General features: G+C 42.2%; 2 protein-coding genes across 3 annotated transcripts in view; one reads left to right on the forward strand and one right to left on the reverse strand.

Annotated features, from left to right (window-relative positions):
- CYTH2 (cytohesin 2) overlaps positions 1 to 5,237 on the forward strand; it is a 21,728-nt gene extending 16,491 nt beyond the window's left edge. Inside the window, exon 12 of the mRNA XM_072976737.2 lies at positions 1,153 to 5,237. Coding sequence (XP_072832838.1) covers positions 1,153 to 1,240 — 88 coding nt within the window. The 3' untranslated portion in view covers positions 1,241 to 5,237. The remainder of the gene's footprint in view (positions 1 to 1,152) is intronic.
- Positions 3,460 to 25,803, reverse strand: LOC110078471 (neuronal pentraxin-1). Of its 2 annotated transcripts, none has more exons than XM_020792666.3 (5): positions 22,337 to 25,803; positions 15,045 to 15,225; positions 13,469 to 13,716; positions 11,635 to 11,814; positions 3,460 to 11,545 (listed from the first exon to the last, which is right to left on the reverse strand). In XM_020792666.3, the coding sequence occupies exons 1-5, from the start codon at positions 23,072 to 23,074 to the stop codon at positions 11,336 to 11,338; spliced, it is 1,557 nt and encodes a 518-aa protein (XP_020648325.3). In that variant the 5' UTR covers positions 23,075 to 25,803; the 3' UTR covers positions 3,460 to 11,335. The 2 variants fall into 2 exon arrangements, with proteins under 2 accessions (XP_020648325.3, XP_020648324.3); XM_020792665.3 differs by having other exon boundaries at positions 13,469 to 13,752.
- Positions 25,804 to 25,952: the final 149 nt, after the last annotated feature.

Genomic DNA, 25,952 nt, shown 5'->3' on the forward strand with positions numbered 1-25,952 from the left:
AACATTTTTCTTTTGAAATGGTTTTTGTTTGTTTAACTGGAAATCTCCTCCCCTGCACACACTCCCTAGTGACCAGTTTTTTCAGTTCCACACCTAAAGAAGAGTATTGCGGGGCAGAGATGCTGGAGGCCTACTGAACATGACAAAATCACCTTCCATACTTCCTAGGGTCACACATCCACAAACCTTAAAGATATGGGAGTTCTTTGACCACATTTGGGATCTGTAGTTTACATTTTGCCCACCTAACTATTACACTACACTTGATCTTAGTTCTTAGGTCCTTCAGCATTCCAGTTTTAATGTTATGTCCCTCTTCTTTCTGTTTTTTTTTTTCTTTCTCCTGTCTCTAACTTTCTCAGAATTAATGGATTCTTTCTTTGTAGGAAAACATGGAATGTGTTAAAGGAACCGAAGCTGTCTTAGTTCAATCCTTAGCCTCTCCAGTAAAATCTACTATTCCTTGGATTTCGGGTTGTAGGCATGGGAGAGAGCAACCAGTTAAAACTAGCAAAACTGATACCAACTTGTAGGATAGCTCAGAACCCTTTTTAGGATTTTAATTTATTTTTAATTTCATTTTCCTGTGTTCATAGCATTTGGGGCAGGAATCAGGCGAAAGAGACTTCCGTAACAAAATAATTTTTAAAAATCCAAAATAAAAAAAAAAAAACAGCAAAAAAAACTCAGAACTCCAGGCAAGATAACAATAATACTTAAGGTGAAGTGGCAGGGAAGGAGTTGATTATTGAATTGGACAAAAATTTAAGGCTGTTTTCTTAAGAAGCATTACTTATTGTTCACAGAAGTCACATGTCTTTAAGTGTTAAAAAGTTACATAGCCAATGCCTGGTGCAACATTTGTGGTCAGAGTGTGATCAGCCTTCACAGCTTAAGTGTTATAAATGTATCATTTTGGAAATGGTGACACAGAAAGAGTCACTCATTTTAACCACAGGGTTCGAATCCCTGCTTGTTCATGGAAACTCACTATGGGAATGGAAGTGGAAAAACCACTCCTCAAATATCTCTCTTACCTTGAAAGCCTTATTAGGGTTGCTATAAGTCAGTTCTGACTTGATGGTTCCGAACACTTGCAGTTTGGCAGGTAGCGATTGGCGGCTTAGCTCAGCACCTCCCTCTTTCTTCCAGGGCTGCTGTGAGTGTGGATCCTTTCTACGAGATGCTGGCCGCCCGTAAGAAACGGATCTCAGTGAAGCAAAAACAGGAGCAGGCATGAGGTGGGGATTCTCCTGTACCTAGTCTCCCGTCTTTTTCTCCTGGCAATGTTCTCTTCCTGTGTCTCCTTTCGGACTTGCTGACAAACCCACCTGGGTCAAGCTCCATGAAACCAACTCCCTTTCCCTCTTTGGATCGTCGGGACTTCGCCCAGCTTGGCCAACCCAAGGACACCCCTGCCAGCACCCCTTGGTGCCCTCTTATGTATCTTCAGAGCTTCCATTGGACCTGTTGGGATTCAACCATGGACAGGAACCTTAGGAAGGTTTGCCTTGTGGAAATTGCAAAGTTTGGCATCATCATTCCTGTTGGAGGCGTCTTTCCCATTTTCTCCCTTCCTGAGCCACTCCTTTAGACCCTCAACAGAGGCGGACTGAAGTTTTTCTCTTCCCGTCTCAACCCACCATGACTGCCAAAGGTGTAAAATTGGGCAAGGTTAGAAGAGTGCTTTCTCTTTGGTTGGACCCTTTGACTCTGCCGTCCGTGCTTCCCAACTTAAGCTGATTTACATATTCAGAAAAAGAATTTGGAAGTGCCCTCTCAGGACTGTGCTGCTTGAGGACATGCAGGGAATAAGTGTTTCTAATATGTGCTATATAAAAATAGCACTCTGTGCTCTTAAGCCAAGCCCATGTGAACCTGGGCTGGCTTGTCTTTGTGACATGCTAGCTGTCCGTGTTTGGAGAGTTCTTGAATGAATGATTCATTCAGATCTTTTGGGTTCCCCACAGCTACATGCTGATGATGATACAGTCATAAGAATGGTGTACCGGATCCCTTTCTTCCTGAAGGCATAGGGCTGGAATGCACAGCCTTTTTAGTCCAAAGGTATCAACTGGGAAAATGCCTGCATGTAGCAGAGACATACAGGACATTCGCTTCAGTGTCCAGCTCTGGGAAGATTAAAATGTAGGAATTGCTGGAATTAGGTCCATGGAAGTGAAAACCTCTTCCAACCCCATTCCTCATTGACCATCATGAGGACCACGTTGATCTCGGGAACCAGAGAATGCTTGTTATCCCCCACCACTCTCAATTTTGAGAAAAACTGAGTGGTATCCTTTCATCTTTAGGGGCTGCCCAGCAAGCAGCCATTGGCCACAGGGTGGAACTTGTTCCTTAATAATCTGTTGTCAAACCACTTACACTGTGCACTGAACCAGGACTCCAGCTCTAACCCCTTAACATGAGCAAGGGCTGTCCTCCATTACTTGGCATTTGCTGTACAGAGGAGTGGACATACCAGCAACCTGCAGACGGCAGCAGAGAACCAGACAACTAGCGCCCACCCACTGACACAGTTTTAGAGGCTATTCAGTTCCTCCAGCAGGAATAGCCAGCCAGCATGTTAAGGACAGCTGACAGCTCTTGATTCTTCTCAGCCAGAGAGAGGGTCACCAACCCATCAATCCCTCTTTAATGCTATTGCTGAGAAACTGAGCTACTCCTCTCCCCCCCATCCCTGCAGATTCATCAGACGGATGCCTCCGAAACAAATCCTGTTTGTTCTTTCCTCTTTCTGAAGTCCTTCTCTTCTACTCGAGGACTGTGGTCAAGAGATCTGGGGCTACACTCTGGAGTTAATCCAGGATGTTTCCATTGCTTTACAAAGGAATCAGCTTATACTGGCATTATACTGTGGCTAGGATCTGATCCTGATCCTGCACTTCTTGGGGATTGATGTTGACCGAGTTTTGCTTGGACAGAAATGGAATTAGAAGTAATCCCCCCTCCATGTTGTATTTTCTTTGAAGGTTCTGATTTGGCATGAAACCAAAAGTCTTAACATTAATACAGATGAGTTTCCCCTGAGTCCTCTTTCACTTCTTGCGACTAGACAAACACCACCTCTTGGATAGTTAAAGGTTAGATTTACACGCGCGCGCGCGCACACACACACACACACACACACACACACACACACACACACACACACACACACACACACACACACACACACACACACACACACACACACACACACACACACACACACACACACACAACTTTTCTACTTCCCCTTGAACTGAAATTAGGGATTAAAATTTGTATTGGTGGTTATGTATTCAGAAGATAAGGAGATGAAGTTTCAAAATAAATTAACCAAGAATAAGTGTGACCTTGCAGGTGCTCTCTTAACTACTAGCTAGGCAGCTCCAAATAGCTTGGTGAATGACTCTGCTTCTCTCAATTCTAGCTCAAAAACCAGTCTTCCACTGGTTTTTGAGCTAGAATTGAGGCAATCCCTTGGATACAGCATCTTAGAGTCTTGGGGCATTCATGCAAAGTATTTTGCAACAATGCTCAGATCTTGCAAATGAATTGAGCATTTAGCCTGCAAAGATCTATAGCTACCGTAGAAATATGGCACTGCTTAAGTCCATGTGCATTTCAATCTTGATTGTTCTTTCCCTGTCATGGGAAGAATGCCTCTTTGGTTAGCCAGTTGAGATCTAACTTGGTTTAAACATAAAACAGAGGAAGATCTGGTTTAATGCCATAGCTCATCCTGAATTTAGACTCAGGTTTTAGCTTTCCATGATGAGAGCATTGTGAAGTAATGAAAAGCAGTAAAGAAAGAAATGGCTTGATACTGGTCAATTTTGAATCTCTGTGTATATTTGTATATGGGTAGGGTGGGGGAGAGAATGATATTGCTGTTACATTTGAGTGTGAGAAATACAAAATGGACCAAGCTAAATCAGAATAAGTTTTCATCAATCTAGACCAGCTTTAATTCTAAAAAAAAAAAAAAAAAAAGTTACATGAATTACGTTAATAATTCAGCTAGACAGGTTTGCCCCTTCTTAATTTAACCTATTTTACTGTGCCAAAAGACCACGGGAGTGACTTCTGTGTGCCAAAATCCATTTGGAGCACATCTGTCTTTCTACTGAGGCATCTAGCCTTCTGAACAGGAATGAGGTTTTACCCTGCGACAGTGTACACATGATGTTACACTAAGAGTTTGTATTTCCCAGCAGTTTTCATCAGCAGTCCACTAAATGCTGTTCTCTTGCATGGAATCCAAAGTTCCAGGCAGCACCTGTGCTGCATTAATAGAATGACATTCTGTAACAACCTTCATCGCCCTGCGTTTAATACCTACCAGTCCTTGTTGCTTTCTCCCAAATACTAGTCTAATCCCCTTTTGGATCTTAGGTAAACATCTTCTCAAATTCAAGATGAAACTTTTTTTTACACATTTTCCTAAATGCAAATCGCTGTTGAAGGGGAGAGGGAGCTGAGGCAAGTGGGAAAAGCTGTTTTCAATCCTGGTGGAAATGATACAGTACATGTACCTCTCAAACTGCTCTTTAACATTGGGGAGGAAAGCTTTTCTTCTGAACTACTTCAGGGCAAGAAGATGAAAAAATTTAAACTTCCCTTTCACTTCACTTGCCCCCTGAATTACCAGACCCACCCCTGGAGTTGCTATTTGTATTTTTAAACTAGGTCTGTTCTATGTTGAAATATTTATTTCTTAGTTTTGGACCTGATTTGGATTTTCCACTGATATAATTCTTGGCAACTTTTCTTCTACGCATGTTTTTGTTCAGTCCCCCCCCCCCGAACCCAGATCTCTTTCTTTAAAAAAAATTTATATCTTAGCAGGACGTTCTTAGACCAGTAACTCTGGAAAACATGGTTTAAAATATCCAGAACTGACACAATTGAATGATTCAAGCTATTGTTATTTGCAGCCTTTCCGGATTAGTTCTGTGTTCTTCAGCAATATCAATAATAATCACCTTCCCCTGTTCCCCTTTGTGAATTTGTATACCTGTACTTTGTGGGATGGGAAGTGGGGAATTATAATATTCCCCCGCCCGCTCCAGAAGTGGAAAAAGAAGGAAAGACATTTTTCTTGTCTTTAAATTCATTTCTGATTATGACAATGATGATGTACTTTTTTTAAAAAAAAACCAAGTAATGTTAATTGTTATTTAAAAATTTAATGTATGCATCTCTGAATATGTAAACACTACAGACTTGTCTATTTGGTGTCAGAATCTTTATTTTATTATTACTTAACATTATGGAACCTCAGATAACTAGGATGAAAAAGTTGCCTGTGCATATGAATGGGGACTTAAATCCATTTCAGATTGGTTGCCCCAGCTCTGGGAACAATGAGCAGAACTAAAGGCTGACACCTCATAAATGAAAAGTCAGCTTCGTAATTAGAAGATAATAAAATATTATCTTTTGAGAGATAAATTTCTTCAAACTTCTGGGTCTGTGCAATCAAGTTCCATGAGCTTCATGATGACCAGTTACCAGTTAAAAGCAACTGATTTGCATTTTGTGGAACTACAAAAACCTCACGTAGAAAATGCAAAGGTTTTTTACATTCGAGGAAGCTCTGCTTCTAATTGTGAAGGTGGTGTCTAATTTGGCTCTCAGATAATACTGTATATTGCCCCATAGAGATCAAAATGGAGTAAGACAATCTGGTTTCATAGACATCCTGTTTTCTCTAGATGTGTTTTTCTTTTCCCCCGAGCAACAAATTCCTACACATTCCAGGAAACTGCTTCTGCTATATAGCATGGCACCCGTGAGCTTTTATGAGATGAGTAAACTAAGCAGGCTTTCATTAGCTCTAACTGTGGATGCTCAGTGCAAATTGTAAGAAAATGTGAAAGAGACCCATTGCTGTTTGTAAGGGGAGTTTCCTTTCGGAATAATGGCAGGAAGATCCTCTGTCTTGGTTTGTCCCTTCATGGTGCAGAAATAAGACACAAAAAAGGGATGAGGATATCTTGACTAATTTCCCAAGTTCATCCAAATTGAGAGCCTTTTCATCTGCCAATCCAGTTTTCCTCACCCCCTTATTAATTCCAGACAGGTACATCAGGGACTGCATACCAGCAGTATTTAGGGCCAGCCTACACTGTTGGCATGCACCCCATCCAATAGCTCAGTAGTTTAAGTATCTGGTTTAAGGATCCAGAGGCTGGAAGTTCAATTCCCCACTGTGCCTCCTTGACCGGGACTGGACTTGATGATCCATAGGGTTCCTTCCAGGTGTGTAGTTCTAAGATTATTATTATTATACGTATTTATTCACTTAGCTTGCCAAAACAATTCAGTAGCAGGTCTCTCCCTTCTCTTATCTGACACTGCGAGGAGATTACTTGTACTTCTTGGAAAATGCAGCTTTTCCCAAAGCTCCTTAGATGTCAGCAACCCTTGGAGAAGCAGCATTTCCTGGGTTTACAAGGTCTGTACACCAGGAAGTAGTAAGGAGAGGAGAGAGAGATCCCTTTCTGCTTGTTACTCTGAGAAGCTCCAGTCCTGTATATGGGATTGAAGAAAAGAGGAAGTTTGGTTTGATGATAGACAAATTCTTTCCTAGCTCAGATTTAATTTTCTCCTGCTCAGGATCAAAGCCAAACCAGCAAAGGGCTGGGTGGCACAATGTTCACCCCACCCCACCCCACCCCACCCCTGGTAAGTAACTGAGCATTACTAAGTTTGGTGACATCACTGCGGTGAAGTTAGCCCTGCCCTGAGGCACAGACATTCTTTTTGCTTAGGGATAGCAGAAGATAATGTCTTAAGGGGAGACATGAGACCTAGCGGATAAATGTTGAGCAAGAATCAAAGGCAGTTCCTGAAACAAGCCTGCAATGGAGAAGTGGAAGCAAGAAATAGTCTCTCCCACTTCCAAGAAGCTAGCCTCAATCTCTCTCCTGGCTATGGGGTTATTCATGCATGCTTCTTGCCTTATTCTATTAATACATTGCTACTCTGATGACCTTGCATGTCTGTCCCACTGCCAAGGGGCCAGATCTGAGCTGAGCCACCATTAAGGAGATCAGGAGCAAGCAAGTGACCTGCCTGGGCATGAGCCAAAACAAAGCTGAGAACACTTTTCTTCAAGAAGTATTCTCGGTTTTCCCCTTGTGGATTCTGGCATCAAAGATTCGCCGGATATCGTCCAATTATTACTCGCATCATGAATTGCTCATATCCTGTTTTTGCCCTGTGCCTGTGACAGCCTGCATATGGGTCTGGGGAAATCTCCCAATTGCATAGCTCAGTGGGCCAAAGTCTGCTTTGCAACATTGCTTTGCCATGTAATCCACCATACATTTTGTGCCTCCCTTCAGTTAGTTGGTGATTTTTAGCCTTTGAGAATTGGCATGGAATTGGGGCGGTGACCTTATTAGAGACATTTTTAATTGATTAATCACAGGGATGGGCACATTTTTCTTGGCACAAGGGCCAAATTAATTCCAGGCAGATATATCAGAGACTTTATGCCAGCAGCATTTAGATCCAGCCTACACTATTGACATGAAGCCCCGTCCGTAAGCTTTCCCCCTCATTCATTTTGCACCCATACAATGGCACGCCTTCATTTTGCTGCTATGGGTGTACCTTCCACAGACCCCACCCTCCACATTCTGGCAAAAACACAAAAGACAAAAATGTGGCATCTTAAAGATGGCTGTATTTTAATGTGAGCTTTCCATGGACAAGTCAATTTCCTTGGGATGTCTGAGAAAGTGGACTTGTCTACAAAAGTTCACTTTAAAACGTAGCAGTCTTTAAGGTTACCACAATGTTTTTGTCATCTTTGTTATTTTTATTTTGTTTTTGGCTGACAGACTAACACAGTGACCCCTTCTAAACCTGCACATTCCGTGATCAAAGAAAATCAGTCCTTAGTTTAACCCAACTCCTTAGGATTCTCACTCAGTTTGAAACCTTCCCCATCAGCCCCTCAAGGAGCCACTCCTCGCATTGGCTTCATCTCCTTTAATTTCTACCACTGATGTTCATGTAGCAGCTCCTCAATGCACCAGCAAGGAGTGTGGTTTCCAAATCAAGGTATTCCCAAACGGATTCCTTGCAGGCCAGACTGAGGAGTCTTGTGTACTGAAGGATCAGTTGGCATAGGATTGTCCCTTCAAACTGTATGGGCATTTCTTCTGCAGAAACCTGCTTAGGTTTGACCTGTAGAAATGTACTCAATTTAAAGATGTTGAGGTAAAACTTTGCACATGGAGAGTTCTGTGTCAGCCGGCATCAAATGCTGCCAGCTAGAGAGTGTTATTTCGTATGAAACGTTACATTTGAAATGTTGCTACTGAATTTTGGCTTCGTTCGGCGCGCGCCACTCCTGCCGCTGAATTGCTTGTGACTGTGACAGTCCTTCTTTTCTGGTTGGTAAATAAGGTAGGCTGAAGGTTCCCTTGTTTTAATGCAGAATCTGCCTCCAGAGAGCATGACTCTCCCTTAAATGAAGGCGCACGCCCCTCTGCCTCATCACAGCTGGTTTACATGTTTAAAAGCAGCCATTTTTTGCCACCCCCACAGCAGGCCCTCTAGCACGATTATGAGCTAATGTCTCTGAAGCGTGCCGAGCCTGAGGACAACTAGCTAGGATCACTGCGTTATGAAAGGAACAATTAAGATTCTTGCATGAAACAAACCAAAAGCACACAGGAAAGGGTTGCAATTTCTTTGGCAAGTTTATTACATCCATTTGGAGTAAGAAAATTAAAGACAATTAGCATTACATCCCGCCCGCCCATCCTGTTCTGCAAATAAAACAAACACTGCTGAACGCCAGAAAAATCCAGTATTTACAAACAGAAAGAGATTTTAAAAATAAATCTATATGCATATACAGTATATATATACTGTATATATATACACACAAGAGAAGACATTTGGTGTTCTTTTCTGCTTCACATTACAAACAAACCAGACCTAGAAATACTGCTCAGAGGCAATTTCTGGACTGAGTTGTCTCATATTTGCCCCTCCTTTAGATGTTTGTGTGCCTTACATTTATGTCAAAATGGGGTTAGCCATCCTTGCTTTAATTAAGGACAATTATGATCATTCTGCTGAACGGAGTCATGGATCTTTGCCCCCAGTCCTGCCTTGATGGTGCCACTGGTGCTAGATCCGCAGCAAAGAAAAATCAAAAGAGCTATACTGTGTGGGTGTGGGAGTGTGGAACTCCTCTCTTTTATTCTCCTGTTTGTGTACACACAACCACAGCTTGTGAATGTGAGCTCTTTCCTCATTTTGCTCTGAATCCAATCTGTTTTGGCCCCCGTCTTACATGCACTCTACAACGGCACACCTAGTTTTCCAGAGAATTCAAGTATTCTAGCTTTGAGCCACAACTGCTCCTAATGTTCTGGTCCATTTCCAGACAGTCTAGTGTTTTGGCTTCTATACTGTTCCCCATAGCTTCCCTTTTCTATGTATGACAGTGAAAGAAAATATAAAAATCCAACCTACTGGGCAATCTAAGTTATTGATCTACTATGAGTACCAACAGAGATTGATAAAGCCATTTTCTCAATGTCTTTTCCCCAACTCATACGGACTTTCCAGTCAATCCAGATTGAATTTGCACAGACGACATTGATTTGTGTAACCTTCAGCTTGTGGCCATCTTTTTATCTAATTCACATGTTATGGATTTGAGCCTTAATGTGAACTCTGCCTGGAAAGAGCTTCATCTGAATGGAGCAGCAATACTAGGAGAAAGGTGCCTAAACCCTTTTCCACAACACACAATATAGGTCCCTAGTTTTTGTCTGCTGCAAACCTAGCAACATAATTTGCGGCTTCTAAACTCAGCCAGCTGTACTAACAACTAAATCTTAATTTTTGGTGATATGCAACATGGCTTCATGGTGTTTCCAGAATCTGACCACATTCCATTGATCCACATTTCAGTTTCCTTCTACAGTCACGAGTTAGCTTCAGGTTTTAGCTCAGTCTATATATTCAGATTATACCGCTGATCCTCCGATATGGTTTAGCTCAATGTCTTCCCCACCCCCAGGACTAGTCTACAGTGTGCAAATTCAGCACCAGCTTGAACCAATGGTACTGAAAAAAAGAGCAGAAAAATGATTGTGTGAATCCACCTAGACAGCAATGCAACAAATATAGAGGCACATGTTTTATAAATGTGTTTTTATAATATATACATATATTTGCATGATGAAGTGTCCAAAATAACCCCATAGATCTTCCCCAAATCCTGTACATGGGTCTAGATCCTGAAAGTTTATTCCTGCAGTGAGGAAAGGAGATATTAAAATCAACAGGAAGATCAGGAGCTTGTTCTTAATAGGTCCTAAAAGGGCTGAGCCAGAATTTCAAATCCCCTGTGAGGACATGTAGGGTATGAAGGACTGGTTAGGAGGAAAGGTGGAGGTGGACCCTATTGGAGAAAGCAAAAAAGCTGAGTTATGAGTTCATCAATGGCTATCTAAGTTTGGGAGAAAACAGGAACTAAAGAAGGAGAGTCTGAAGTCTCCAAACATTTCAAGTTAATGCATTCCATTTATTTCCTCAAAGGAACAGAAGAAAACCCACAAGGGGGATGGAAAGCTCAGCTCCCATCCAGTTCCTACCAAGCTTACTTAACAAAGACCACAGAATGACACTACTAGTCAAAACCAAAGCTTCTGCTTTTCTAGACAGATGCACATTGCAGTTTGCCAAAAGTTGGACAGTCCCATGCTGCCATATACATTCCAATGAGCCACTACTACCCAATCACAGTCTTAAGAAAGACTTTAAGAAATGACCTCAAGAAATGTACAATCTTTCAGTTTCATCTCATCTATTCTTGTGTACTTTTCATGAGGAGGGACCCCATTGCATTTATCTCATACAGAAAGGAAATGTTCTTAATTCTAAAACATAATATTACCATATAACACGTGGGAATGGTCCTTATTTCAGAAATCCCTCCACTCCATAAAGCTCTTCCATTGAACAGAACTTCTACCTCCTTCCCCTGAGGTAAAATTTTGGTCTTGCATTCCTGCTCAAAATCCAGAAATTCTGGCTCCCAGAATCTAAACGCTTCTTACATAAAACTTGCCACATACTGTATATCCCATTTTCCACCAAAGGAAACCAGGGATATATTCCTTTTCCAGAGGAAGCCAGGAATCACCCTCTTTTTAAAATTATTATTATTATTTAGGTATCTTCTTCTCTTCAGGAAATTGTGGGATCCTTGTTCCCAGCCCTACCCCCACCCCCGTCTTCCACCATTAGATTTTGTTCTTTTCTCAGAGAACCCAGAAGTTGTGGCTTCTCAGTGGCAGGCATTAAACGGTAGCTTGACCACTCCTCCATGAAGCTCCATGGAGGCTTCAGCCCAGTTGATGAGGTCACCACCAATGTCGCTAGCGCAGGTCGCCATCTTGTAAATCTCTCCTGGTGTCAAGATACGGCCCCACATGTTAAAATCTGAGATTTCCCCAATGAAGGCTTGAGTGGCATCAAAGCGGCCACCAAGAGTGTCCTATGGTGAGAGGAGAGCAGAAGAAAGTGATTCTTGAGGAACTATTCATGAGCAAACAGAACTTAATATGAAAGAAGTATTTACTGTACCTGTTCTTGGCCCAGAACGAAAACACCCCCAGGTTTCACTGGATGCCAGGGAGCTAGATTCTCTCCACTCCCTCTGCGGACCCCATCCTGGTAAGACTCCCAAATGCCATCCCGGGTTGACCATGTCACGCAGATGTGGTGCCACTTAGCATCATTAATGGTCAGTGGCAACGTGGCGGCCTGAGAAACAAAGAACAAAAAAAAAAGGGTGGAGAAAAGGGTTAAGCAAGAGAGAAATGAATGTGCCAAGACGTTCTGTTACAAATGTCTCACAATCTGGATGGCACAAGGAACATCAAATGCTGCTTTACCTTTGATCTGGGAGAAACAAATTCAAATCTTTATTAACCTATGAAACCTTGGAAACTATTGGCTCCTCACGTCAGAGAGGCAGATCACAAAAGTTCAAAGCTCCAACCCTTTATGAAGAGATAGCAATACAATATATTTGGGATGAAGCCCAAAATATTTTGCCTTTCCAACTGGCAAAAGAATAAAAGCTGAAAGCAATGCCTCAGTGCTCCCTTTTAATTTTTTTCCGAGAAGCCCATGGCTTTTTGTAGCAACGAATGTGACAGACTGTTAGACTGCACATTGTTGCTGTTGTTATTTCAACTTATATACCACCGTATACTGCTAGAGCACTCTCTGGGCTGTTTGCAACGTAATTATGCAAACAACACTTTGCTGCCGCCACCACCACCCCAGCGAGTTGGGTGCTCATTTTACCAACCTCAGAAAGATGGAAGGCTTGAGCTGGCTACACGAATCCGCTGGGCTTGAACTCAGGTCATGAGCAGAGATTTGACTGCAGTAGTGCAATTTCACCACTGCACCACAGGGCTCATAAGGTACATGAATGAATGAATGAATGAATGAATGAATGAATGAATGAATGAATGAATGAATGAATGAATGAATGAATGAACAAGAAGACATGATACAATGTGAAGATATGAATGCTTGCGCAATTATCAGAATGCATTCCAAAACCGAATCTGGTAACTGGTGAAGAGTGCTGGTCATTAAAATATTCTGATGCATAATTATAGATATTTGTGTCCCTTCTTGACCATCCTGCAAAAGAACCGATCTTGTATTCTTGAAGGCTTTCACGGCCGGGATCTGATGGTTGTTGTGGGTTTTTCGGGCACTTCGGCCGTGTTCTGAAGGTTCTTCTTCCTGACATTTCACCAGTCTCTGTGGCCGGCATCTTCAGGGGACAAGAGTCAGAACTCTGTCTATGCTCTGTTGCTGTTTGTTGGATAGTTGAGTATTTATAGCTGTGGGAACAGCTTTTGTCCTATTCTGGAGATAGGGTGATGATGGTGATCAGCCACAAGGACCAGGGATCATTGCACAAAAAAAGACCAGCTAAAGACATCCATCAGTCACAGTGACAGATAATCTCTCCCCCTTATCACAACAATACATCCACAACAAAAACACGCCGATCACCATCATCACCCTGTCTCCCTATCCAACAAACAGCAACCGAGCATGGACTGAGTTCCTACTCCAGTCCTCTGAAGATGCCGGCCACAGAGACTGGCAAAACGTCAGGAAGAACAACCTTCAGAACACAGCCAAAGAGCCCGAAAAACCCACAACAACCAACCTATCTCGTGTTGTTTCACAGATAAGTGACGGACCTTGAAATTACAGTGACCAAGGCAAGCGTCTGTGATGTCACTCAGATCAGCTAGCTATAAGGACTAGAAGTGTGATTTCTGATTGTAACCCAAAAAGCAGCTACAAGATCTGCCCGCATCCACTCAAATCAGCAAGATGCTGGATTAACTGTAATGCCATGATCCGCACCCTTTTTCTGTACCTTGTCATTGATGAGCAGCTCCATGGGGTTGTTTCCCCACTCAATGAGTACCACTTCATTGGCCTGGCCTGGCACCGAATATGAGAAGGGGGTGCCCATTCCTGGTGCTGAACTTGATTTGAGCCAGAGGCAGACGGTGAAGGCAAAAATCTCGTGATGTAGAGTGGGCTTAGCCTTGACATACATGTAGTTGGTCCGAAGGGGAAATCCCACACGGAAGTCCTCAGAATGCTTCTCCACCTTGTGCCCTGGAGGACAAAGGGGGTCAGAGATGTGGGAATGAGCTGCCAACACAGAGAAATGGAGGGGGTTTGTCCATCTGCGAGCTGCCAACTAACCCCTCCTAACTTCCAAGCATGCATCCTCAGTCTAGTTTCCCCCTACGTCATCCATTCAAATATTCCTATACCAACTGTACTGAATGCTATGTATATTTAATGGCAATAATACATTTTCTTTCCCTGTTTATCTTGCCTCCACTTTATTTTGTTTGATGTTTCCTCTGTGCTGAATTTTATACTTCAGGGCAGCGACCTGTTTTCTTATTCTTTGTAAAATAGTGCATGCATTCTGATGGCACCACATAAACCATAATAACATCCATCCATCACATTGCATCTATCCCACTATCTCCATGCGTTCTGCCATTTTGCCAACCATCCCCAATCTTTGTGTGATTTCTTCACTCACCTTTTTCCCAGGCCAACCACACATAACTGATGTTAACTAATAAGCCACCAATGGAAACAGTGCCGCTATCTCCATGTTGTTTGACTGCTGCATCCATTGACTCTCACCATCTGCTGTGCCAGTTAAGGCTCATGGGAGTTGTGGTCAACAACATCTGGAGACCCTACATTTCCCACCTCTGCAATACCCAATCTACCCATTGCGCCATCCACTCTTCCTCTTTCACTCTCTTGTCTCATGGACACACCTCTCTTTCTCTCCCTCCTTCCTCCATATTCCAAGGACCTATAACTCCCCTCATTCATTTTTCCACCCACTCTTTTTTTTCTGGATGGATCAGAATCCAGTGCACTAATTGCATGCACTCATTCACCCTTTGAAAGGCAAATTAATTCATTATATAAATAATTTATTTAATCATTTATTTAGAACCAGCAGGGTTCAGTAGTTAGATTATCAGGCTAGAACTGGGAAAATGCAAATTCAAATCCACACCCAGCCATAAAGTTTACTGGGTGACCTTGACCTGTTTACTGTATATCTCAGCTTAATCTACCCATAGGTTTGTTTGTAAGTATAAGAAGAGCCCCACACACTCCCCTTTATAAATGCAATCAGTAACTTGAAATTTCAATTTATTGATCAGTCTCTTCACATAAAAAGGTCTATCAACATATTTCTCTATCCAAAAGCCTATGTAACGGTGCAAGAACTTATGCATTTGCATTCTCATCTATTCATCTATCTTTTAATCCATCTACTTAAAATCTGCACCCTTGACTCTCCAATCAGAAGCTCACATTATCTTCCTTCCTTCCTTCTTTATCCACTGAACCAACATCCTCATCTCACCCCAACCCTTAGAGCTGAGGATACAGTCACTCACCTTTCTCAATACTGTGCCCGTGAGAAACATGTTTATGCCTCAGCCCTGCTGCTATGGGCGCACCATGAGTGTGATGTTCTGTAGTATTTAATTTCTCATGGATCTGATGCTCCAAGATGCTAATCTTCTTCTGAATTGCATCACGCAGGGATGTGGAGAAGACCGAGCTGTTCCGGTTGTGCTGAAGAAGACAAATGGTGTCACATTAACTATTGCTTAAAGCTTCTACACTTTTCTCCCCCACTATTTCATGTATCAAAATTTTCATCTCAGAACACTTCTGTACATCAGCATCTCTCTCCCTCCCCATTGCTCCTGAAAGCCCCATTTTTCGGGAAGAATTCGGCACAATCCTTTAGTTATTATCCCTGCTGAAACTAAGCCTAGGAGATATCACTGAACTAAATGCATCAGCCTCCTGGTGTTCTTGCTCCCATCTTTCTGCACTCCCTTGTGTTGAACTTTAGATTTAGGGTAGGGACCTGGTTTCTTGTTTGCTGTGCTCTAAAGTGAACTCCACGCTGATGGTACAGAATATAATTCTCCTTCCTTTTTCTCTTCTATTTGCCTTTCCCTGGAAATCTAGGGATGACTGAATATGTTTTCCAGATGTTTTGAAATGCTGCAAACAAAATGGTGGCCCATACATACCCATCCCATATACTGGAGGCTGACAGACTTGAGCTGACTCTTACTTCAGAAATTGATGCCTTTCTTGCAGTTGAGAAAGGTAGGGTAGCTTAGAAAGTAGCTGAGCATCCCACGTAACAGCTGTTTGTCAATATTTTATCGCCACTACCCACTCATCCCCAAATCTGCCACGTGAGGCTTTGAAGCTTCACTCTGCCCATTACTAGGTCTGGCTTTGAAGCTTATTTCATCTGGCCTTAGGATATCAAACCAAATAGAAGCTCAGAGCCAGTTCTGCCATGCACCAAGATAAAGCAACCTGCACCAGGAAGCATCAATGTGATAGGCAAGAATTGTTGTCTGATTGATTAAAATAAGACTTTTTAAACTGTTGGTCCAGTTGGAGCTGGGAGAAGTTGGGGACTCTCTTTAAGATAAGAAAACCTCTGCAGCAAGCATCATAAATTCCCTTCCTTCCTTCCTTCCTTGATTGTGAAATCTTACGCCCAATGATTTCCATATTGTACAACCCATTCCTCCAATTTGTTGCCACTCTAGATATATAATTCTCTAGCAGCTAGAGTCTAGCTTATGTGTTAAGAAGGGGGAAAGCAAGGGGAAAGGGCTGTGGATTTATTTTTAGTCACAACGCTTAAGTTAACGCCTCAGATGCTCTTGTAATCTCCACTCCCACTGTCTGTCCCATCTCCAATTGCAGGTTTCTCAAAGCCATCACGTACAAAGAAAAATCTCAGGACAGGTCTGTTCAATTTGAGAATCAATAGAATCAAAATTGAATCCAGATGTCCTAGCTCCTGTGTGCTTCAGCTCTACTCCATTAAACTCTCCAAGAAGTTACAGGGGCCTTGTTTTCTTCTTCTCCCTTCACTCAGGTAAAACCCAGGTAGTCTGGATATGTAAGGAATGACCTTTTCAGTGCTGATGCCTAGACCAGCAGGTCTCATAACACTTTTTTTCTAAAGATCGTTGAGCATCTCAATGGAGCACTGAAAGGACTTTTTTTAAAAAAAATTCTAACAAATCAAGCAAAGTACTATCACACACTTTTTAACACCTGGGCCTTCAGTGATGACATTATCATTGAAACCAGAAGCATTTCATAAATCTTATAGCATGAGGTCAGGTTTCTGTGAAGGCCCCAGTAACTAATATATTCTCAGAGGAGAAATTAGCACAGTGCATCACCATAGTATCATGAAAGTCATGATGACCCATACAGCAAGGTCTTGAAAACCTATTCCATAATCTGTCTCTGATCCAAAAGGACTAAATCTCAGTTGTCAGGTGGAGGGGAAACTACATGTCAAGGAAGACAAGTATAGATATTTTTAGGTGCTCTACACCTTTCATTGATCTTCTTGGATGAAGCATGCAAACTTCTTTCCCAAGGTAAAGAATTTTCTGCCTCAGGAAGCCTCTCTGCCACTTAAAAAACAATATTGTACCAACTAGGACCTGGAAAAGTTCTCTGACATGACAACCAGCGTGGACTTGGAAGTTCAAGGAGTTATAATCCCAAACAGTAACTTCCCAACCTATGGTTCCAACATACTTTTCTTGGTAAGGATTTATTGTACAGAGTGCAAATCTCTTTTTGATTTGTTGGCAACTATTTTATTGGTTTTGTTGTTGCCTCTGCTGTTTTAACAATTAGAGTATGACGATAAAAAACAACAACAGGGCTTGTGGCAATTGAAAGATTAATGAGTATTCATCGACAGGTTTATGCCAATAAAATTGGTTAATTTTTAAGATGTCACCAGTGTGGGTGTCTACAAGAGGGTAAAAGGGGGCACTAAGCATTCTCTGAACTCCTCAATGTATTATTATTTTAATGTCCACAAACAGATGCACTGTGGTGGTGTGGTATGTTCTGTGAACATGAGTTATGCTGTCATATTACTATGCAGCTGGAAAAATAGTCATAGATGCTTCTGTTCTCGCTTCAACAGTCTAATGTAAGTAACCTCTCTGGTTATATGACATTTGTTACCCAGCTCAAGGGTTTTGTCTTAGGACAGAAACAGCTTGAAAGTAACATTTGCCTTTTGCAAAGAAGCAATGTAACTAGTAATTACAAAGTTACTTTTTAGGTTATAACAAGTCATGCCTACATTACTTAAAATTACCTTAACTGTCATCCCTTAAAATAATCTTAGTCATTCAACTGAGTTTTAATTGCATAATCAATTAATGAACTGCTTTCACCAGTGCACATTTGCACGACTGCAACAGTAGTTTTGAAGTAGTTCCTCCATTTTTGCCAGGAGAGCCATTGTAGAGGAGGCATCTACAATTTACATCTTCTGTAAAAGAAGCATCCATCCCATTTGAGCTTAAGGAGAATGCTATAGCTTAGGATCCTTTCTACTGGGACAGGCCAAGAGGAAAAGTCTTCGCTGAACTGGTGCAATATATTTAAGTCTACCTGGATAGCTCAGTAGTTCAGGTATCCAGCTGCAGATCCAGAGGTTGGAAGTTTGATTCCCCACTGTGCCTCTTAGAGGAAGAGCCAGCCTGTGTGGCCATGGGCAAGTGGCACAGCCCCAGGATATTTCCAGAAGAAGGGAATGGTAAACCATTTCTGAGTATCCTCTATCTAGAAAACCATGGAAAGGGTTACCCTAAGTCAGAACTGACTTGATGGCACATTGTTATTATTATTAGTACTAAACCATTGGATCCCACATCCCTCTGGAGTGCCTAGGAATCCTCGGTTTGCCCAATTACAAAGTGGTCTGTGGTCCCATAGGAAAAAAAGAAGCTTCTTTTCACATGTAACATCTGCCTTGGTTCACATCTAATTCAACAGTAACTGGGTTCTTATTAGGTAAAGGTTCCCCTTGACAATTTTTGTCCAGTCGTGTTTGACTCTAGGGGGCGGTGCTCATCCCCATTTCCAAGCCATAGAGCCAGCGTTTTGTCCAAAGACAAACTTCCGTGGTCACATGGCCAGTGCGACTTAGACACAGAACGCTGTTACCTTCCCACCGAGGTGGTCCCTATTTATCTACTTGCATTTGCATGCTTTCAAACCGCTAGGTTGGCAGGAGCTGGGACAAGCGATGGGCACTCACTCCGTCGCGTGGATTTGATCTTACGACTGCTTGGTCTTGACCCTGCAGCACAGGCTTCTGCGGTTTAGCCTGCAGCGCCACCACGTCCCTGGGGGTTCTTATTACCATACAATAATTTGCTTTCTGCTTTGACACACTAGATTGTCTAGAACAGTCTGCAAGATAAGGCTGTTTCTTGTAGTTTTGTTGAGGGAAGGTGGAGTCTGGGACGTTTTTGTGCTAGTGAGTTTTGAATGAGGATTTGAAACCTGGTTTTCGTGGTTCTTGTGCAACATTCCCACCAGCACTGCACTCTCAAGTTGTGCTACTGAACGCATGAAGACAATAAAAATATCTTCTTCCAAATGAACTGCTTCACACTGGGATAACCTTGGTTGTCCATATTACCTCATGAATGCAGCGGGGAGAATTCTACCATACATCAGTTGCAGATATATGGAGAAATTAATGGTGAAATGCCTATCTAATCTGGGCTTTCCATGTTAAGTTTTAGATTATTGTACTCTTAAGGATTATTTTTATGTTTTAATATTTGCTGCCCCATTTTATCTATTTTTCTCTCAGAAAAAAGCATCCTTATTCTTAATTTTACTATTAATACATTATAATATTACATCATTCATATATTATGACACTTCTTCAGAGCAAATTAAGGTGGAAGACAAAATGTTTTGCTTAAATACTTTTGTGAGTTAGTCTCTCTTATAAAAGTATCTATGTTTTAGTGATTGGTTGCATCCCCCAAATGGATCCAGAAAAAAACCTGGTATAGGTGCTATTTAGTTCTTAGTATCTATCAGTATACTATGATAGATATTATCATTAAGTTGTGATCTAATCCTTCTCTAAAGGGAATGTAGGATTCTCACCTTCCAAACTATCATCCAGCTGGTTTAACCTTCTGCTTCTGTGAGGCAAAAATATTCTAATTAAATTTCCTAGAAGGCTTCCAACTTAGTTTTGGAACATTTCTATAGCACTTGCAAACCTTCTTTGGAAAACCAGCCATATATGCCAGATGAAGAGAGGAAGGGAGAGACAGAAAGAAGAAAGTAAATGAGAAATAATTTGTGAGACACTCAGAGGGCCTGTCCAAATAGCTATACAGATTGCTGTTTGGGTTGCTTTTAGTGCGGTTTGGCTCAAACCAAATTACAGTATCAACATACGGTTTAGGGCCTTGATACTTGGTGGAACGCCTACTCCCACCAAGATCTACCCGTGTCACTCGTTCGAGCCAGGAGGTGAGGCTGAGGAGCCTAACGCCGAGGGAGGCCCGGAAGGAAAAGACAAGAAACCGGGCCTTCTCAGCAGTGGCTCCTCGCCTCTGGAACAACTTACCTCCTGAGATTCGCAGGGCTCCCTCGCTGGGTACTTTTAAGAAGCAATTAAAAACTTGGATGTTTCGGCAGGCCTTTCCATCACATAACTCATGACCTCTTTCTTTCCTTCTTTACTGTTCTATGTTTTGCGTTTTGGCATCGTAATGTAGTGTTTTTATGATTTAGAACTGTTTATTTACATTGTTTACTGTATTATTTTTAAGGTTGTTAGCCGCCTAGAGTGGTCCTCGCTTGACCAGATAGGCGGGATATAAATAAAATAAATAAATAAATAAATACATTCTGACTTAGTGCTCCATTCTGACCCTTTTCAGAGTTGTACCGTTCCTTTCTGGCACAGTGCTATAACTCTTTCTTCTTCTTCTTCTTTTTTTTGGCACAATTATCCTGTTGTATAGCCTATGCAGATGGTTAGTTCACACCCAGATGGAGATTTGGATGACATTATCTGAGGTGATAACCCTGTAATTTATTAGGTAGGTTGTGGCATTAAAAGGGAGCATGGAGAAACCCCCTCCTCTGTTTTCATCTGCTTTGTAAAAGAAATCCCTATCTGATGAAACAGCAATTCTAATACATTAGAAGTATTTTTGGTACAATATGTATGCTATGCTAGGTTGATGCATTGCTGTTTCACTATACCACTCACTTTATTAAAAAATAAAGTTAGTGCAGTCACAATAACAGGCAAAGAAGGCAGCTACATATATCAACTCAATGGGTTTTGCCCCCACAAGGCAGCACGGCCCCACCAGAGCTCTGACTGAGGGGAAAGGGGGGGTTACCTCTTTTCTGTCTCCCCAGTCTTCACCCCAACATTTCCCCCTCCCAATGGGTACCACCACTATGAGCTTGCTACATTGCCACTGTCCTCTGCTGCTGTTACTGATGCTTCCTTACTTATAGGTAAACAAGATAAAACCTTACTCATAAGTAAACCAGCAATCCAAAGACCTGAGTGGACTCTACTCATGGGAGAACAAACATCTGCAGTTTGAACAAAAAGATAACCCAAGTGCGAGACAACATAGATCGCACTGAAGTAAAGAATCTTTTAAGCCAGAATCGGATCACTCCAAATTCCCCCATATTGACAGGCTCCCAATCATAGTGGGTAAAATCAGACAGATTCATAATAATTAAAATCAGACAGACTCCTTGTGGCACCTGACCCCAAAATTTTCAGAAGGCTTCTCCTCGCTCTGGTCATGAGCTACACTCCAGCTAGTGCCACCAATCAGTTGTGGCAAACCATTTCACCTATGTTCACCTCTGAGTTCAGAAAAAGCATTGTGGAAGTTCCAGGAAATCATGTGATCAGCTTTCCACATAGAAGTAGATGGATCAGCAGTTGAGATGGGCAAGCTGACAGATGAGATAACTATAGAAATGGTGTTAAAGAAAGAAAAGAGAGTGTGCGCATGATAAGTAAGCAACATGACAAAAAGGTTTAGACAGTGTGTTTTTTGAAGAATGTTTTTAAAAGCTGCATGTTTAAACTGCAGGAAAGAAGATTAAAAAGGAATCCCATCTGAAATCTACCTATTTTTTAAAGGCCTGATGTAAAGAATACTGAAGGCATTTTATGTCTTTTACCATAGACTAGCAAAGAGATCATATTTTTTTAAAAAAAATGCAGAAATACAGTTGCTATCTTCTTTTGCAGCATCAAGCTGCTTCTAACGTATGGTAACCCTAACAGATTTTTAAAAAAAAGATATGGAAGATGTTCAGTGGGTGGTTTACCATTGCCACGCATATCCCAATGACTTTTCATTCCTAGTAGGGATTTGAAACCAGGTCTCCTGAGTCCTACTCCAGCACTCTACCCACTAAACCACACTGGCTCTCTAATGAAAACTTAGAGGCTAGAAATTGGAAGGAGGGCATGCATGTTTAAAAGCAAGAACTGTAAGCTGTATGGTATGAGCTTACAGCTGGTTCACATGTCCATGCTCATAAAGATGTCTGCTGCATCAAATAATGATGTACATGTCAATGGGACATAATGCCACAGATAATTTTTTTCATATCTATAAACATTGTTAAGGGGGGGGGCAGAGGCAAAAGGGATACTTGGCGATGAGTGCAAGACCTGATGGAAAATAAGTGAATGGCCAATGCATGGGGCGGGGGTGGGGGACAAAAATGTGAGTCATGGGAAGGTAGAGGGGTATTACTTTTTCTCAAAGAGAGGTGCCTGATGCACAAGCGTGGATACCTGCAGATGCTCCAGTCTCTCCTTGAGTGATTCCAACATCCTCTCCATCTGGTGCATTCCAGTAGATGTCTCCTTAGGTGGATCCTCCATAGTGTTGGCAGCTGCAGCCCCCTTGCGAAAGGCATCATGGGTGTTGTGCCCTACCTGTAGTTCATGATGCTCCCGCTGTCCAAAATGATGGTATTCATTCTCTCTGGCATGAATGCTTTCATGGGGATCTCGGTGTCCAGCCTCATGATGCCCCCTATGCTCCTCCTCATGATGGGTCGGATGTTCGTTCTCATGATGTGCCCTGTGACTATCCTCATGGTGGGCTCGATGCCCACTCTCGTGAAGGTTTCGAAGGCCCCCTTCATGATGGCCATGTCCATGGCTGCGATTTTCTTCATGGTGATTTCCGTGGTGCTCTCCACCATGCCTCCGAGAATGCACCTCGCAGCGGCTTAGCTTGGCTGTCAGCTCCCGAACTGTCTCCCTCTGGTCCAGGATCATCTCCTTCTGGTGCACCACCGTCTCTCGCAGATGCAGGATTGTTTCCTTGGCTTCCTCAAGGGTCCCTACCCAGTGCCCAGTGCCCCCACTGTTAGTGCCTGCTCCATGTCGCTGCTGGGTAGCTGACTGGCATCCATTATCCATGTCCAGTGGCATAGGACTACAAATAAATTTGGGCAAGGCATATTCAGAAGCTGGTACGAGAGGAGAAAACATGAGGCAAAGCAATGCCCAGTGTAAGGCCATCTCCACGACAGCGATGGTTTTGGAAGGTGGGGAAGGGGGTGGGGAATGGGGAGAGGAGAAGGGTTCAAAATAGATTTGACAGCCGAAGGAAATAGATTATTCTTACTGGAGGCCAAGAACTCACACTGCAGAGGTAGATGCAGCATCAACCATCCAGTCACTCCGTAAAAAAACAAAAATTTAATTAAAAATTTAAGAAAATATTTTTAAAAATCCAAGATTCTTATTTGGTGCCGTTAAAAGAAAGAAGGCCTCTGTTAGAAAGGAGATCCAAATGTCTTTAAAAGAGAAGTGGAAGATAATCCAATCCAATTAGAGTATATGATGGAGCTACTTAAATCCTGTTGGATCCACCAAGCTGGCAAACGGGAATCAGATGTTGCCCCTAAATGTTTCAGAGACTGGTCGAGTTCCCTCAGCGATCAGAGCCTTTCCTGCCCTCCTTGGTATATGTGCCTTACTATCCCACAGAACTAAAACTGCCAGCAGGTGGCCTGGCTCTGTGGGCAGGTAAGATTTGTGCTTTTCCTGCCTCTCCTTCCTGTCCAATTTGCCAAATCCCTTTGTGATGAGGAGAGAAGCATCGTCTCCCCTGGCGACCAAGAAATTAATGGGCTTAAGGTGTCACGGCAGAGCTTTTCCCTTCACCCCAGCCTATCCTTCCTATTCTGTTGCTAAGGCCCCTGCTTGGCAGCCTATACGCAGCCCTTGCTCATGACACTGCCCCCAGAAGATAAGAGACCTTGAAAAGCTAGAACTTCACTCTGAGGAATTAAATTATGAGCTAGAAACAGAGAAACTAAGTCTGAGCTTTGAACTAATTTTCATCTGACAAAAATTCATGGTGTGCAGTTCAGTAGGAGCACGTAGATTTTGGCTGTATAAAGCTTGCAAAAAGCAAAGGGGGAAAGGTGTGTGTGTGTCAAAAAGACTTCCCAGTACTCTATTGCCAGTTAGAGTAGATCCATGGGTTCTATGAGGTTTATGTAAGTGTTTTGCAGTGGATTCAGTTGGTCTACTAATTGAAACTACTTTATTAGTAGGATACTGATCAATGTTTGCAGGGGAGATTGATACATTTGATAGGTAGCTAAGTAACTATAATCAATAACTACAGGTAACTATGCAAGTGACACAATTTTGCATGTAAATATTAATGCAACATTCTTTTTTAAGTGAGCACTGCTGATCATTCCCTTAGTCTTTAATTCTCATTTCCAAAAGCTTTGAGTATAGGCAATAAAACACTGCATAGGGCCGAAATTACAAAAATTATACTACTGGGCTTGTTGGGAAAAGTAACAGAGAAGGTTGTCATAGAAATGACTGGTACACTTAGAATCCTAGAACAAGTGATTTGGAAGGAGCCTATAAGGCCATCGAATCCAACCCCCTGCTCAATGCAGGAATCCAAGTCAAAGCAGTTCTGACAGATGATTGTCCAATTTTTTCTTGAATGCCTTCAGCATTTGAGCACTCACCACCTCTCGAGGTAATTGGTTCCATTGTCATACTGCTCTGACCATTGAGACATTTTTCCTGATATTCAGCCTACATCTGGATTGGGGTAGCTTGAGCCCATTGTTATGTTCTGCTTGGGCACTTATAACAGCTAGAGTTTTGGCAGAATAAAAACGGCCAACAATAACTAAATGAGGATGTAGAAAGTGACACTAATGTTTATGTTGTTGTTTAGTCGTTGTGTCTGACTCTTCAGGACCCCATGGACCAGAGCACACCAGGCCCTCCTGTCTCCCACTACATCCTGGAGTGGGTCAAATTCATGTTGGTAGCTTTGGTGACACTGTCCAACCATCTCGTCCTCTGTCGTTCCCTTCTCCTTTTGCCTTCACACTTTCCCAACATCAGGGTCTTTTCCAGGGAGTCTTCTCTTCTCATGAGATGCCCAAAGTATTGGAGCCTCAGCTTTAGGATCTGTCCTTCTAGTGAGCACTCAGGGTTGATTTATTTCAAAATGGATAGTTTTGCTCTCCTTGCAGTCCAGGGGATTCTCAAGAGTCTCCTCCAGCACCACAATTCAAAAGCATCAATTCTTCGGCGGTCAGTCTTCTTTATGGTCCAGCTTTCACTTCTTCCAGCAATCTTAATTCCAGCTTGGGATTCATCCAGTCCAGCCTTTCGCATGATGTATTCTGCATATAAATAAGCAGGGGGACAATATACAGCCTTGTCGTACTCCTTTCCCAATTTTGAACCAATCCATTGTTCCATATCCAGTTCTAACTGTTGCTTCCTATCCCACGTATAGATTTCTCAGGAGATATATAAGGTGGTTAGGCACTCCCATTTCTTTAAGGACTTGCCATAGTTTGTTATAGTCGACACAGTCAAAGGCTTTTGCATAGTCAATGAAGCAGAAGTAGATGTTTTTCTGGAACTCTCTGGCTTTCTCCATAATCCAGCGCATGTTAGCAATGTGGTCTCTAATTCCTCTGTCCCTTCAAAATGTTTGTATATATATATATATAAATATTTTGAAGGAGCAGAGGAACTAGAGACCAAATACAGTATATATACTTGTGTCTCTCTCTATATATATCCAAAATGCAATCTATTTCCCCATGTGATCACACCTGAGTTTGCACTGAAAATAAAAGGGACTTAGACATGTGTAAGACCCATTAGTTAAATAATTAGTAACTCTGCACATTGACTTCAGTGGGACTTAAAGACAATTCATTTACAGGGGTTCTAAACTCTGTTTTTTTTTTGTCTGGGCTTTCCCCCCCCCCCCATGCTTCAGACTTTTCCCACACACCTTCTCGTAGGAAATGCTTCTCTTGCAAGTATTTCCAGCATATGTTTTTGATCCTGGTGCAAATTCCATGGTCGCTTTCCCAGCTTTTGAGCTGAAATG

This window comes from Pogona vitticeps, chromosome 6 (assembly GCF_051106095.1).
Source record: "Pogona vitticeps strain Pit_001003342236 chromosome 6, PviZW2.1, whole genome shotgun sequence".
NCBI classification, from domain to species: domain Eukaryota; kingdom Metazoa; phylum Chordata; class Lepidosauria; order Squamata; family Agamidae; genus Pogona; species Pogona vitticeps.